At 61.4% G+C, this 14,546-nt stretch overlaps 1 protein-coding gene across 1 annotated transcript in view; it reads left to right on the top strand.

Annotated features, from left to right (window-relative positions):
- Positions 1-14,546, top strand: part of sev (receptor protein-tyrosine kinase sevenless) — a 130,994-nt gene that overhangs the window by 12,937 nt on the left and 103,511 nt on the right. Inside the window, exons 2-16 of the mRNA XM_037223375.1 lie at positions 2,654-2,713; positions 4,966-5,025; positions 5,540-5,633; positions 7,582-7,696; positions 8,135-8,237; positions 9,891-9,914; positions 10,164-10,305; positions 10,699-10,821; positions 11,121-11,227; positions 11,336-11,424; positions 12,049-12,246; positions 12,628-12,814; positions 13,300-13,371; positions 13,591-13,794; positions 14,372-14,386. Of these exons, the coding sequence (XP_037079270.1) occupies positions 2,654-2,713; positions 4,966-5,025; positions 5,540-5,633; positions 7,582-7,696; positions 8,135-8,237; positions 9,891-9,914; positions 10,164-10,305; positions 10,699-10,821; positions 11,121-11,227; positions 11,336-11,424; positions 12,049-12,246; positions 12,628-12,814; positions 13,300-13,371; positions 13,591-13,794; positions 14,372-14,386 (1,593 nt within the window). The remainder of the gene's footprint in view (positions 1-2,653; positions 2,714-4,965; positions 5,026-5,539; positions 5,634-7,581; positions 7,697-8,134; positions 8,238-9,890; positions 9,915-10,163; positions 10,306-10,698; positions 10,822-11,120; positions 11,228-11,335; positions 11,425-12,048; positions 12,247-12,627; positions 12,815-13,299; positions 13,372-13,590; positions 13,795-14,371; positions 14,387-14,546) is intronic.

The raw sequence follows: 14,546 nt of genomic DNA, 5'->3' as shown, positions 1-14,546 counted from the left end.
GATTCTACACGCATGCCACCCATGGACAGTTGAATTCGCACAACCAGTATTCTGAAAAGGTCTTCCGCTATTTCAAGGCCCTGACTGTTCCGCAGGGCATGGTCCATGGTCCATCGCTTTCTCGAGATCCATTAGTTGTTGAAGCGGTAGTGTAGCTGCGCGTCTGGGAAACCAGAGATATGGAGTTCGATTCTCCGCGTTGCCCGCCTTCCCCGCCGGAGTGAAAGGCAGGCAGCGCCGTGTGGCCTGAGCAGCTGAGTGCGTCGTAAAGTCCCAAAGCCCCTAATCCTGAGCCGTTCAATACGAAGGCGCATGGATACACGGCTGAGCTGCCAGATACTCGTTGATTTGAATCTTCTGTCGGGTGAACAGACGGACGCGATTGTCAGCGGCTCCAGGCGACTGTCAGCGACTCCAGGGAGCTGTCAGCGACTCCAGGGAGCTGTCAGCGGCTCCAGGGAGATGTCAGCGGCTCCAGGAGACTGCCAGCGGCTCCAGGGAGCTGTCAGCGACTCCAGGGAGATGTCAGTGGCTCCAGGGAGCTGTCAGCGACTCCAGGGAGCTGTCAGCGACTCCAGGGAGCTGTCAGGGGCTTCAGGGAGATGTCAGCGGCTCCAGGGAGATGTCAGCGGCTCCAGGAGACTGCCAGCGGCTCCAGGGAGCTGTCAGCGACTCCAGGGAGCTGTCAGCGACTCCAGGGAGCTGTCAGCGGCTCCAGGGAGCTGTCAGCGACTCCAGGGAGCTGTCAGGGGCTTCAGGGAGATGTCAGCGGCTCCAGGGAGCTGTCAACGGCTCCACGGAGCTGTCAGCGGCTCCAGACAGCTGTCAGCGACGGCACGGCAGCTCCGGCCGCCGGCTCTTCGGGCCGCGCCGCGGGCGACACGGCGGGTGCAGCCCCGATGCTGACCCCGATGTGTCGCCGCCGAGCCGGCCGAGCGCGCGCCACCAATGCGCGTCACCTGACTCAGATGACGATCTGGCGCCGCCACCTGACTCAGATGACGATCTGGCGCCGCCACCCTCTCCGACCGGAACAATGGCTGCCGGCCGGACGGCAGCACGAAAAAGCCGGGCGGCGCGGCGCGTGCTTTACCCTCTACCGGGCATGCATAACCCCGGCGCGCTAATGGCCGGCTGTACCCTTGAAAAGGTGGACGGTTTTATTGTGCAGTCTGCCCAATCGCCGGCGCACGAACCGCGACGCCGTCTGTTGTAACCGGACAGAACAGCACGGGGAGCGCGCTGGGCAGGCCAGCGGCACTTTCACGTTCCGTTCGGATGTGGGCACCGCGCGACGAGGGATGCGAAGCGAAGCTGTCGATTTATCCCGAATCACTAAGGCGACAAATCGTCCGTCAAAGTCTTACGTCATGCCGACGAGCCGATGTCGAAGACTGCCGGAGGTGTTACCAGCATGCTGTGGCCCGTGCCGTCGCGCCGCACCTCTGTTCCCCGCCGTGCTGTCGCCCTGGACCTCCGTCCCCATCGGGCCGTCGCACCGGACCTCCGTCCCCGCTCGGTCCCCGTCGGGCCGTCGCACCGGACCTCCGTCGCTCGCGGTGCCGTCGCACCGCGCCCCCCCCCCCCCCCTTACCGTGCCGCTCTGAGCAGCGGCCAGCCTCTCGGCGTCCGCCGCTGTGTCGGGAGCTCTCCAGATGCTCTCGGCGGCCTGACGTGCTCTGCTATGACACGCGGGGCCGGGCCCGAGTGCAGTGCAGCGTCGGCGGACAGCGGCGGGCCACTCACCGCCACTGTTGTGACGGCTCTGTGTGGTCCCTTCGCGCTGATGAAAGGCGGGACACACCAGCGGCAGCGCTATCGGCCGCCTCCTGCGGCTGCCTGCAGACGGCGAGCGCTGGAGCGTTCGCAGACGCCACGATTCTCGTGCGCTTCCTCGAACTGCAGGAGGCTCGAGTAGCGGCGGCGATAACCCTTCGCGGCTAATTTCACACCTCTTAGTGCGTTTGTGGACGAGCGGCGCCAGCCGCGGCAGTCTTTGTTATCGGCCGCCGGGACAGCCAATCAGCACGTTCGTCGTCGCGCGCCGCCGGGTGACGTCACGTGACGGGGTGACAGATCATTTCACATCGGACGGGTGCGGCCAAGCCGGCCAGCCCCAGTGACCTTCTGAGAGGCGCCGCCATCCGTGACCCGCCCCGCCCGCCGACCCCGCTCAGTCGCGTGACCGATTACCGCCTTCAGAGCGGGAGGGGGAGGGGGAGGGGGACCTCGCTCGACGCCGTCGCTCGTGACGGCCGGCGCGCGGCAGCTCAGGCCCGCTCTCTCGGCCCATCGCCGCGGGCGCGTGGCGCGCCGCCGGGAGCCGACCACAGTGGGCCCGGCTGTGGTCGGCCGGTCGACGCCGCCCGTTTATTTACGGACGGCTGCTGGTGTCCGCTGCAGATTGATCGAGCGCGTCCTGGGCAGAGGCGAATCAGCTCAATCTAGATGCGCTGCAGCTCGCGCCGGCCGCCATCCGAGCGAGCTGTGCGGCCCGCGGCGAGCGCGCTAGATGGATTTGAACGGCGCGGACGCAGCCGCCGCTGCGCCGCCGGCCGGCTCCGGCTCGACCGACGCCTGCACGCCCGACCCGACGGACGAAGCGGGCGGGTACGTGGCGTATCGGTCTGACACCCTGCTGTTTTTGTTTCAGAACCAGGGCCTGGGCTCGAATCTCGAGACTACGTGCGATGGCGAGTGTAGGGCGTATCAGGTGAGTCGCTGCATTGGGCGGTGCTTTGTTTATCTTCTATATAAACGGACGAAATGGAGTTGATGATCCTTATCCTTCGTTGTTTTAACCTCCGTTGTTTTGACCTCCGGGACGTGTGCATTGCGCTCTTGTGTTCTAAAGCAGTTAACCAGTAGGCACACTCTGTAAACCTTAGCAAACTGCTCATAATGCTAACATTTACCAGCCAAATTCAAATGTGCAGTCTATGATGACGGAGAAATAACGCCTGGACTAAGGATGTGACGAAACATCATGCATATTTCTAAGGATGTAATGAATTATCACGCTTATCTGGCGTTTTAGCAACCAAACCTTTTCCTGAATTATTCTGTATCAAACAAATATTTAACACGCGTCACCAGAAGTCACGTTCGGGGCCTGCTGACCAGGCATACACTTCCCCGTATGTCGCCGCTCCCCCGAGTTTGAACACAGCATCACCCCGTGGACCGAGCGTGCTCGGTTCGTGGGGTGCTCGGTTTATCCCGGCCGGCCGGCCGTGCGCAGCGGCTGTTTGTCGGAGCGCTGGGACGGCTTCCGCCGGCCGGGTTCGGCGGGCAGTGTAATCCGCTCGCGCGCGCTCGCCGTCCCACGGCCGGCCGCCGGCCGCGCAGACCGAATCGGCAGGTACGTGGTAAAAAGTGTCCATCACGACCGGCGCCACAATGCTGGCCGCTAATCTCTTTAGTATGGGCGCTGATCGTTTCCGCAGCCGGCTGAAAGCAGAGGAAGTTCCGGCTTTATTCGCGGAGTGGGCCGGCGTCACTGCGCCAGGGCGACAGGGGGAGGGAGGTGCCCGACGGAATCACGCCCCTGCTGCGGGCGTGGTGGTGCGGGAAAGCCACCGCCACAGCTGAGTCTCGCCGATGCTGCGACGGCTGGGATGCGATGGGAGGCGCTGTAATGAACGCCCACAAATGTTTCGGGTATAGTGATTCAAGGAGGCGTCGCCTCAACAGAGCCACACCAACACTTGGGACGGGGCTGCATCGGGATAGACTAAGTCACAACGGAACCAGAACAAGACTCGGCACGAGACAATACGGAATGGGGCGGCATGGGCATGGCCCGACACAAGAGAACCACAACAACGCTGGGGATTAGCGATGTTGGAATGGACTGACACTGCGGCGTCGTACCACCTATGTCTGAGGGTATGGGTATGCCCTATGGCCTATGGGTAGGACCTATGGGGGAATGATCTGCGGCGCGGAGCGATGCGCGGGACGTTCGTAGTCGCCGCGGGCGTCCGGCCAGTCGGCACCAGCGGGAGATCGCGCGCCGCCACTGCCACTGCGCGGCCCGCCCTCAATGGGATGTGACTGCAAGTCACGCTGGGCGGGGCGCCGGCTCCAATCACACCGCGAACAAAGGTGCCAGCAGGCGACAGCGTCGGGTTTTCCGCCGTCACCTCGGCCGGTGCGACCCGTTCAGTGCGCCCCCTGACCTCCGGTGTATGGTCGAGGACCGAGCCGAGCTCAGTGGGTCCGGAAATGAGCTCCCCTCAGCCAGCGGCCACCGGACGGCGCGCCTCATGGGCGGCCATTTTGTTGCGGTGCCCCTGGCGTGTTTGCGGCGAGAGGAGGTGTATTATGCTGCAGCGGCCGCGACCCCGCGTGTGGGTTCGATTCATTTGATCAGCGCTGCGCCGGATGTTTTATTTCGGCGCATTTTCAAACAGGCCCCTTCCGGAGCGACACGTGAAAGCATTCGTCCCACCCGTCCAGGGGTTTCCAGGCCAAAACAGTGACGTGTGTATGTATGTGTGTGTGTGTGTGTGTGTATGTGTGTGTGGACATCCGCCATGGTGGCTGGTCATAACCGCCACACAATTACTGCGGATGAATCACGTGACAAAACAGCGCCGCGCTGCTAGACATCCGAGTCACGGGGTGGCATCGCTGTGAGCGAGTGTTCGCCAGCTCTAACCGGACTACCCCAGCCCGTGTCTTACATCCCTGTAAGCTAGTGTTTGCCAGCTTTAACAGGACTACCCCAGCCCGTGTCTTACATCTCTGTAAGCTAGTGTTTGCCAGCTTAACAGGACTAGCCCCAGCCCGTGTCTTACATCGCTGTAAGCTAGTGTTTGCCAGCTCTAACCGGACTGCCCCAGCCCGCGCCCCACATCGCTGCACCGCCTGACCGCTCGGACAGTGCAGTCAGCGCGATCGGTGCGTCAGGTGGATGTGGCCGTATGGTTTTTGTCACGAGCGTGCTTCTCGCGTTTTCAGTGCAATAAAGGATGCGCCGGCCAAGACCGATCTTTGGAGTCGTCGTGTAAACACTTTTGTGTAAGTATTTTATATTTAAGCGATCAAGTATCTACCACCTGGAAACAGCGTTTTTAGTTCACGGCCTTCCGGAGCCAACACGTTAAACGCCAAAGTGGATGGAGTGAATTGTGTGATAGAGGCTTTCATTGGTACGAAATGGAAGTCCGTATTTGCCAGATCCGTCCCCTTTCTATGGAGCGTTGGTCATAGTTGGCTCTTCACAACCTTTGGGCATTTGTTACGAGTCAACGTTCCCATTTTCGATGGTTGTAGTTCTAGATTATGAGAGTTTTACTTAAACGTAGCACCTCACCATTTTCCATTCACATTTACAGCGGTATTATTTGTCATGCATATGTCGGTTATTTCTTAAGTCGCCTACTCGCGCTAATGCGCTTATCTGTGATCTGCTAAATACACTGATCCGACCCGGACCGGCATCCCATTCTGTATGGCCCCATCGATTTACCCGATCCCCGGCGGTCATTAGTTCGCCATCTTGTTCTGACCTGGCGCGCTGCGTGACCTGCAGATCGATGACGACCCCGTGTCAGCGCAGGGCGGCCGCTGGTACTGCGTCATCGGCTGTAACATAGCCGTCAGCAGATACGTGCAGGGGCTGAGAGGTAAGTTACTCTCACTTCGCGCTCCTCGACTGCCCGTTGATGCGCCGTCATCCAGCGTTTTCAGCTGTGTTTTGGGCCCCACGCGCGCATGCTGTCCTGCTGACGGGGGGGGGGGGGGCAGCCCTCCTCGACGCGTACTTACTCAGCGGCCCGCTCTCTGCGAGCGTCAGCCAGCAGCCCTCCTCGACACGCACTTACCCAGCAGCCCGCTCTCTGCGAGCGTCAGCCAGCAGCCCTCCTCGACACGTACTTACTCGGCGGCCCGCTCTCTGCGAGCGTCAGCCAGCAGCCCTCCTCGACACGTACTTACTCAGCGGCCCGCTCTCTGCGAGCGTCAGACAGCAGCCCTCCTCGACACGTACTTACCCAGCAGCCCGCTCTCTGCGAGCGTCAGCCAGCAGCCTTCCTCGACACGTACTTACTCGGCGGCCTGCTCTCTGCGAGCGTCAGCCAGCAGCCTTCCTCGACACGTACTTACCCAGCAGGCCCGCCTCTCTGCGAGCATCAGCCAGCAGCCCTCCTCGACACGTACTTACCCAGCAGCCCGCTCTCTGCGAGCGTCAGCCAGCAGCCCTCCTCGACACGTACTTACTCGGCGGCCCGCTCTCTGCGAGCGTCAGACAGCTGCCCGCCACAGTGCAGCGTTGGTGCCAGAGACCTGCGCCATCTAACAGCGTGAGGCCGGCGACACAATACAGCTTTGGGGCGTGCCCTGATGAGAAAGCAACCAGGGGTGGTAACCGACGGGACCAGGGGAGATGTCCGACGGGACCAGGGGCGAGCTGTCCTGTCCTGAACCAGACCGTCTCCTGTCCAAACTGTCCTGTGCGTCCTCAGACTGGCGCGTATGTTTGTACATACATCGTGCGATGCCGTGCATGAGGATTATCTGAACTGGAGATTGTGACTGGTGATCGTTGTGGCTGGTGATGACTGGTGATCGTTGCGGCTGGTGATGATGACTGGAAATCATTGCGACCGGTGATGATGACTGATGATCGTTGTGACTGTTGATGATGACTGGTGATCGCTGTGACTGGTGATAATGACTGGCGATCGTTGTGACCGGTGATAATGACTGGTGATCGTTGTAGCTGGTGATGATTGGTGATCGTTATGACTGGTGATGATGACTGGTGATCTGTTGTGACTGTGTTCGCTCGACCAGTGCTGCTCTTATTCGCGCCAGGTTTTCTCAGCTGTGCAGCGTCTCTCTGTCGACCCTCCTCGCCGAGCAGAGGAGAGCTCGACCGAACAGCCGACTCGCATACGTTTTAATGCCCACTTAAGTCGGATTGGATTGCTCACAAACCTGCTATGATGTGTCGAATCATTCGGCGGTAGACTTGCTCCGCGTGCTTGTCTTACGTTGAATGCGTCGCCCTTTGTACGCACTCCCCTGTGTGTCGTGGAGCGTTTACGTACACAGCAGTGTCAGGCACAAGGATTCAGAATGTTTGTTTAACCGTCTCTGGCGCCTGGTCTGTTGAGGCGTAGTTTCACATAGCCTCTACAGTACCAGCTCTGTTTACATGCTCATTTTCCGCTTGTCATATCAGCCACGTGTACTGTGGTTGTTCTTGCTTCAGACCACTCACCTCCGAGTAAGTGACGTACGACGATTATATGCTGTCTTTTTGCAAAGACTCTCACTCGGGGTTCCAGCAAGCAACATCGAACCCTTGCTTTTGCAGCATTCAATCTTCACGTGATTATTTGTTCGGTAGCATTACACCTGACGCAACACGCCATGTTTCAACAGCTTCTCAGTGACTGCATTTGCAACACGTGCTCTCAGCAAGACCACGTTAGCGTTAACGCCGTCACTCGTCACCTACCGGAATAAATGTGTCGCCATCAGTACAAACAGATGGCCTGCCTGACCGGCTGTCTGTTTGCTCTGTCTGCTCCGTCTGATCTGTCTGGTCTGTCTGTCTGTCTGACGCAGACAAGCTGAAGCTGGAGGCGCCTACGTTAGTACCTGACTCGCTGACTCATGACTCCGTCACCATTCGGTGGATGAGTCCCCACCTGCCCCATGCGACCCTCCTCGTCCAATACAAGTGAGTGCCGACCAAGTCGAGGCATTGTACCCAGTGCGGGATTGCGTCAGCGCTGAATACTTAAAACTGCAGGAGTAGCCAGCTATACATTTTTGACTTCAGACTGCTTGCTAGGCGACTTTGCAAGTGATTGCATCACATTAATGGCACGAAAGGCACTTCATGTTTTAAACCAATGCAAGGATTTACAGCTCTCGTAATCTTCTAGCTCTTAACTTAGCGAAAACATCCACTTCTTGCACTTGAGATGATGCCTATGCTGTTGCTGAAATTATCCGTGAGTGTCCAGTGAAATGCGAGGCCAGGTGGATGCTGCATCTACTGCATCTTATGGCGCCGTGACCTAGCGGGAAGCATATGCGAGGCAGCTCCGGTGGTCTCATCAGGGCCACATGAGACGCCTTCCGACCGGGTTATTGATTTAGAGCACCCTTACAGGTACTCCGATCTTCCGGGAGAATGGACCTTCTACCAGCCGGATGTGAAACTGAACGCGAGCCAAGTTACTGTCACTGGTTTGAAGCCCTACACCAAGTATCAGGTGAGATACACAGACATGGGGAGAGATCGTTCAGTTCTACCTTCTCCCATCAGATCGCGACATTTTCAGAGCCGATTCGATCAGTTTTACGATTGCGAAACAAATCGCGAAGACTATGACGACTTGAAGATCTAAATCTGTCATCGAAGTGATTACTGATGCATGAAGATGGCATTCATGTTAAGTTGGAAAATCAGCAAACAATACCGGTTAATTTATATATCGATGGAAACGTATGCCCTTGATCACGCGAGCAGACAGACCGTAACAGTCACTTGTGTTCTTGGCTGCTGCCACTGAGCAGTGCTTGAACCATACCTGGGGATGCCGGTGCTGGGCAGGACATCGAAGTACACCAAGTTACAATGTTGTGACGCTGGCCAACCTGCGATTAACTGCACCATGGCACGCTGTGCTGGTTACCCATTACATGGTAGGTCGTGGTCAGTGGGCTTGACAACTCATGAGCACTAGCAGATCGCCACAGCTGGCGGTACGTTGTCAGGAGCGGGGGGGGGGGGGGGTCGGTCTGTCATCTGGCTCAAAATTTGTTGAAGATGGATCAGCAAGGACCCCGACAAAACCCAAACGTAGCCAGCCGAGAGCGCGCGAGCCGCTCCAGACGGATGCGTGCGAATCAGCTGTGTCGGTGCCGGGGCGGCGACGGGCGCTGTTGTCAGGGCCAGCGGGGTGGAGTGCGCCGGGGGCGAGCCTGGCTCCTGTCCAGACGCTGTCTGCGCGCCGTCGGCCGCCGACACCGCAGACGTGCGCCGCGCACAGAGTCGGCTGTAAACACGCGCCGTCCGTCACCGGCGCGTCGGCTGTGGCGACGGCGGTCCCGGCGCGGCGCAGCGCCAGGACCGCCGCCCTTGGTGACACCGACCAGGGGCGTCGGTGTCACCAAGGGGCGTCACCCTGAGCCCTGCCAAGGAGAGAGAGAGAGAGAGAGAGAGAGAGAGAGAGAGAGAGAGAGAGAGAGAGAGAGAGAGAGAGAGAGAGAGAGAGAGAGAGAGAGAGAGGAGAGAGAGAGAGGAGAGTGTGTGTGTGTGGTGTGTGTGTGTGTGTGTGTGTGTGTGTGTGTGTGTGTGTGTGTGTGTGTGTGTGTGTGTGTGTGTGTGTGTGTGTGTGTGTGTGTGTGTGTGTGTGTCAGCGTGCTGCTAAGCGGAAGATCAGGTTTCGTGACGTGGGGCTTGGTGCTCACCTTCAATATGCATGCGAAGCAATAAAACACTGGTGCGTGTTGGCATTTATGGGTACGGTACGTCAGCTGTGAAGCTATTTTGCGCGTTGTAAGATACTTCAGTCGCGTGATGGACTGACCAATGAGTACTCCCAACAGAGAGACTGCCCTGTTTCATTTGATTCCCGGAAGTTGTTTTCAGTTAGTGTGAGCCACCACCAGTAAATGTGCTTCGATTTGTACGGGGTATTTCGAGCAGCGTCCACCGTAAGCATTATATCGTATCAGACACTGCACCGTCGGCGCGTGGGGCGCCTCCGCTGGGCCCGCCATCTGCTCGTAGGGCGCCTCCGCTGGGCCCACCATCTGCGCGCGGGACGCCTCCACCGGGTCCACTGTCTGTGCGTGGGGCGCCTCCGCCGGGCCCGGCGTGCCTTCCAGCGTCAGCTGACGCCAGCCGATCCACCCGGCAGTTCCGCGTGCTTTGGGCCGTGGCCGCCGACCAGGAGCCGCTGCCCGGCGCCGCCAGCCACGCCATCTCGACGCTGGCGCGCGGGCCGCCGGCGTCGGCGCCGACCGAGCTGTCGGCGTCGGCGCCGGACGCGCACCACGTCTCGGTCAGCTGGAGGCCGCCGCTGTTCCCGTCCGGCCCGCTGGTCAGCTACGTGTTGGTGCTGAGCTCGGGCGGCGACGGCGGCGGCAGCGGCGGCGGCGGCGGCGGTGGCGGCGGCGGCGCGGCGGCCGAGATCGCCGCCCACCTGCACTCACACGTGCTAGGCGACCTGCGGCCCGACACCAACTACACGGTGCGCGTGTGGGCTAACAACAAGGTCGGCGAAGGGCCGGCCGCCGAGCTGCGCGTGCGGACGCCGCCGCAGGCCGCAGAAGGTGAGTCGGCCAGGTGGCAGCCGAGTCGCGGGCCATCGTCGGAAGCCAGGGAACTCCGCGGCTGCTCGGAGCTCAGATGGCACAGCGGCAGCCGGCTTATGGCCCATCTGCTGCGATGGCATGGGATGATGATCGATGTCCATAAATCGTCACGAACAACATATCTAAGCATAACTCAGCATGAGTTTGGACTTGGTTGTGTGTTTGTGCATTGACATGAGTTGATGTCACGCCGTCGGTTGCCCTTCTTCGATTCACACTTCCGTTATTAGGTGACGCATCAACGCTTCTTGGCAAAATCTGCCCTTCACGAAAGGCCATTCCCTCCTGCAAGTCATCAACATCGCGAGAACGGCAGTGCCTTCTCACCGCCTGCCTCCCGTGTGCCCGCAGTGTCGACCCGGCAGGGCCCCTTGCTGGTCATCGCCACAGGTGACGTCATCATGCGGCTCAAGATGGACATCTACTCGCGGCCGCAGACACTGTACAGAGCGGAGGCCGGCCAGAACATCACAGGTCTGTTTATTGGCACAGCGTAGTGCACGGCCCGCAGTGACAGTCGCGCCCGCTGCGCATACCGATGCACTGTCCTGTCACGCCGCCCGGCAGCCCCGCCCGGATACGCGGGCTTCCCTCCGCCGGCCGTGACGGCTGACGCGCTCCACTGTTAGAACGTCACGCCTACCGATCCGTCCGTGTCGGCTGTCGACTCGACATGAGCTTCTTCAGTCATGTTGGCTGACGTTCGGACGACGCCGCGCCGCCGCGTGAGGCGCGCGGCCCCCCGTGACCCGACCGGTGCGGCGTCCCCGCAGGCTCGGCCGTGGACGTGTCGACCGCCCGGCTGTACCTGGCCTCCTCGGCCGGACGGGTGTGGCGCCTGGCGCTGGACGGGTCGGAGGACGAGCCGCCGCCGCTGGACGTGACGCCGGCCGGGCTGACCGGCCGGCCGGCGCTGCTCGCCCTCGACTGGCTGGCCGGCGCGCTGTACGTGCTGGTGGCGCCACCCGGTGGCGGCTGGCGCGTGCAGCGCTGGCAGCTGGACGGCGGCGTTGCTGTCGACACGGGCCTCAGCTTCGCCAGCCGGCCGGCCCACCTGGCCGTCGACCCGCAGAACGGGTAAGCCACGACCTAGCTCCGGATGAGTGTGGTCGGCACGAGGCGGTGCCGAACGACCTCGACCGCTCAGGTCAGGTCAGGTCAGGTCTGCCGTTCTCTAAACGGTTTTACTAAACCAATACGCTGGTTGATTCCTGATTTGCTAATAGAGTCGCTAATAATCTAATAATGCACGTGTTGACTTCCCTAGCATGGTCATATTCTGGCGAAATTGGATCCCGCTTAGCTGGCTTATTGAGATGCATGTCATCCGCTGTCGGCCTCTGTAGCCGGCCGAACGGCGGGAGCTGGCGCCCTCTGTCGGTCAGCCGCCGCCTGTTGCGCGGACCCCGCCAGCCACGCGATACCGACGCTGCCCCTGTGTGACGCCGCCGGCCGCTCACGCCCGGGCGGCCACTGTGATCTGCTGGTGGACGCGGCTGCCTCGACCGAATACAAACAAGCAGGCCTCACTCAGGCATGCTGCAAATTCTTCCAAGTGAGACATGCCAACTGGTTGACCCGGGCCACGCTAGCTTTGCCGCCCTCACGAACGTGTTGCCGCGTTTCGCCTTCATTGGCTTCAACGTGCGCTGGATCGGCGTAAAGGGAAATGCTGGGCCAAGACACGTGCGCGCCTCTCAGGTACCTGTACTACTCGGTCGAGTCCCCGGCGGCGGAAGCGGGCCTCTTTCGGTGCAGCTTCAGCAACATGACGGCCGTCGCGCGCGTGACGTCCGGCGCAGAATTCAGCTTCAGCACGTTCGTGATTGATCACACCAACTTCAGCGTGCTGGTTCCGGGGCGCAGCAAGAACACCGTCTTCGCACTTTCCATGATCAGGTGAGTCGCAGGCCCGCGGCTGCGGCGATTAGAACCACCAGAGGCCTGTGGCCTATGTGGTCTGAGCCGTCGTTACGCATGCTGTGGCTCTGCAGTTAACTCCGCAGTCAGACACCAGACGGCCGCGACCTGGTCCGGGACGTTCATCCAGTTTGACGAGTGACACACTTTGCACAGCTAAGTGCGCCACGCTTACGTAACGACATCAACTCAGTTTGTTTCCTGCTCTCCGCTCTCAGGCCGCTCAACCAGAGGGCCGTGCCGTCCACTGACCAGGTCCAGTGCTGCTGCAGTGCAGTCTCACCCCGCGCGCCCGTTGCCCGCGGGTCGCGTGTGCGCCGTGTCCGCCTCCGCTGACGTGCGTGCCGTCTGCCCCGGCAGCTGGACGGCGATGGACGTGCGCCGCCACACCGTGCGGCCGCAGTACGCGGGCATGCTGGCGCTGGCCGAGCACGCCGAGACGCTCTGCTGGTCCACCGGGCAGCACGTGTTCCTCGAGTCGTACCGCGCCGAGCGCGGCACGTACTACAACAACCAGCTGCTGTTCTCGCAGACGCGGCGGCCCGTGGTCAGCCTGCACGTGCAGCACCCGGCGGCGCAGCCGCGCCCGGCGCCGGCCGCGCCGCCCCGCCACCTGCAGGTCAGAGCCGCCCCGCTCGTCACGTGACGCAGCGGGTTTGGCGTCACGAGTCGGGAAATGAGCCTTTGATGACACGGAACGAGGCAGAACGACGCTTTTTGCCGCTCAGTGCTGGCATTTGGCGGGACGATGAGATACATTGTTTGTTACGCGGTCCGTCATTTGGGGCAGCGCGTGCACCTGAAATTTCCCACAGTATGGAACTGCCTGAGGCCGATTAAATACCATGCTGCAGCGTAGGCAAACGTTTTCGATACGAAGCTCACTTTCCCATGGTTTTAGCGGGATGCATGTGGCGCCTACCCGTCTGCCTCAAACGGAAGCCGCCTCCCAGCTGAGTCTCTGACTGCGGTCGTGACCGGACCTGCCGGGCCGGCCCACTGTCGCCGTGTGACGCCGTCTCCCCTCGCCAGGTGGTGTTCCACTCTGACCGAGCGCTCACCCGCTGGGCACCGCCCGACCTGCTGCGCCGGCCCACTGTCGCCGTGTGACGCCGTCTCCCCTCGCCAGGTGGTGTTCCACTCTGACCGGGCGCTCGCCCGCTGGGCACCGCCCGACCTGCCGGGCCGGCCCACTGTCGCCGTGTGACGCCGTCTCCCCTCGCCAGGTGGTGTTCCACTCTGACCGGGCGCTCGCCCGCTGGGCACCGCCCGACCTGCCGGGCCGGCCCACTGTCGCCGTGTGACGCCGTCTCCCCTCGCCAGGTGGTGTTCCACTCTGACCGAGCGCTCGCCCGCTGGGCACCGCCCGACCTGCCGGGCCTAGCCGGGCCGGACGCCTGGAAACAGTGGACCTACCAGCTGAGGGTCACCGCCGCCCTCGGCGACCAGCAGCTGACCGTGGACAACACCACCGACACCGAAGCCGCCGTCGACGAGCTGACCCCGGACACCGAGTACACGCTCCAGGTCAGTCCCCCGGTCTGACCCCGGACACCGAGTACACGTTCAGGTCAGTCCTCGGGTCTGACCCCGGACACCGGTACACGCTCCAGGTCAGTCCTCGGATCTGACCCCAGACACCGAGTACACGTTCAGGTCAGTCCTCGGGTCTGACCCCAGACACCGAGTACACGTTCAGGTCAGTCCCCGGGTCTGACCCCGGACGCCGAGTACACGTTCAGGTCAGTCCCCGGGTCTGACCCCGGACATCGGTACACACTCCAGGTCAGCCTCTGGGCTACTACACCTGCTACTACTGCTTCTTCGGGAGGCTACAGGACCATGTTCGGGTGTAATTGACACCCCAAACATAATGCATCAATACAATGTCTATCTGTGGCTTCGTGACAACTTCTCGGGTGCTACCCCTGCGTCTCCGTCTGACCTCCCACCTCGCGTCTCTGGTCCGGGCGCTCTCGGTGAGCGGTGCCTGCTGCCCTCTCTCCCCGGTCTCACCTCCCTCTTGCCGCCTCAGGTCCGGGCGCTCTCGGTGAGCGGTGCCTGCGCCCTCTCTCCCCGGTCTCACCTCCCTCTTGCGCCTCAGGTCCGGGCGCTCTCGGTGAGCGGTGCCTGTGCCCTCTCTCCCCGGTCTGACCTCCGCTCCCCTCGCCGCCAGGTCCGGGCGTTCCTCGGTGAAGTGGTGTCTGTGACCCTCTCTCCCACGGTCTGACCTCCCTCCTTCCCGCCTCAGGTCCGGGCGCTCTCCGGGTGAGAGGTGT

The sequence above is a fragment of the Pollicipes pollicipes genome, unplaced genomic scaffold, assembly GCF_011947565.3.
Source record: "Pollicipes pollicipes isolate AB1234 unplaced genomic scaffold, Ppol_2.1 Scaffold_4881;HRSCAF=5763_pilon_pilon_pilon, whole genome shotgun sequence".
Taxonomy (NCBI): domain Eukaryota; kingdom Metazoa; phylum Arthropoda; class Thecostraca; order Pollicipedomorpha; family Pollicipedidae; genus Pollicipes; species Pollicipes pollicipes.
The sequence above is the reverse complement of the archived record's forward strand: the minus strand, read 5'-3'. Positions and strand labels throughout refer to the sequence as shown.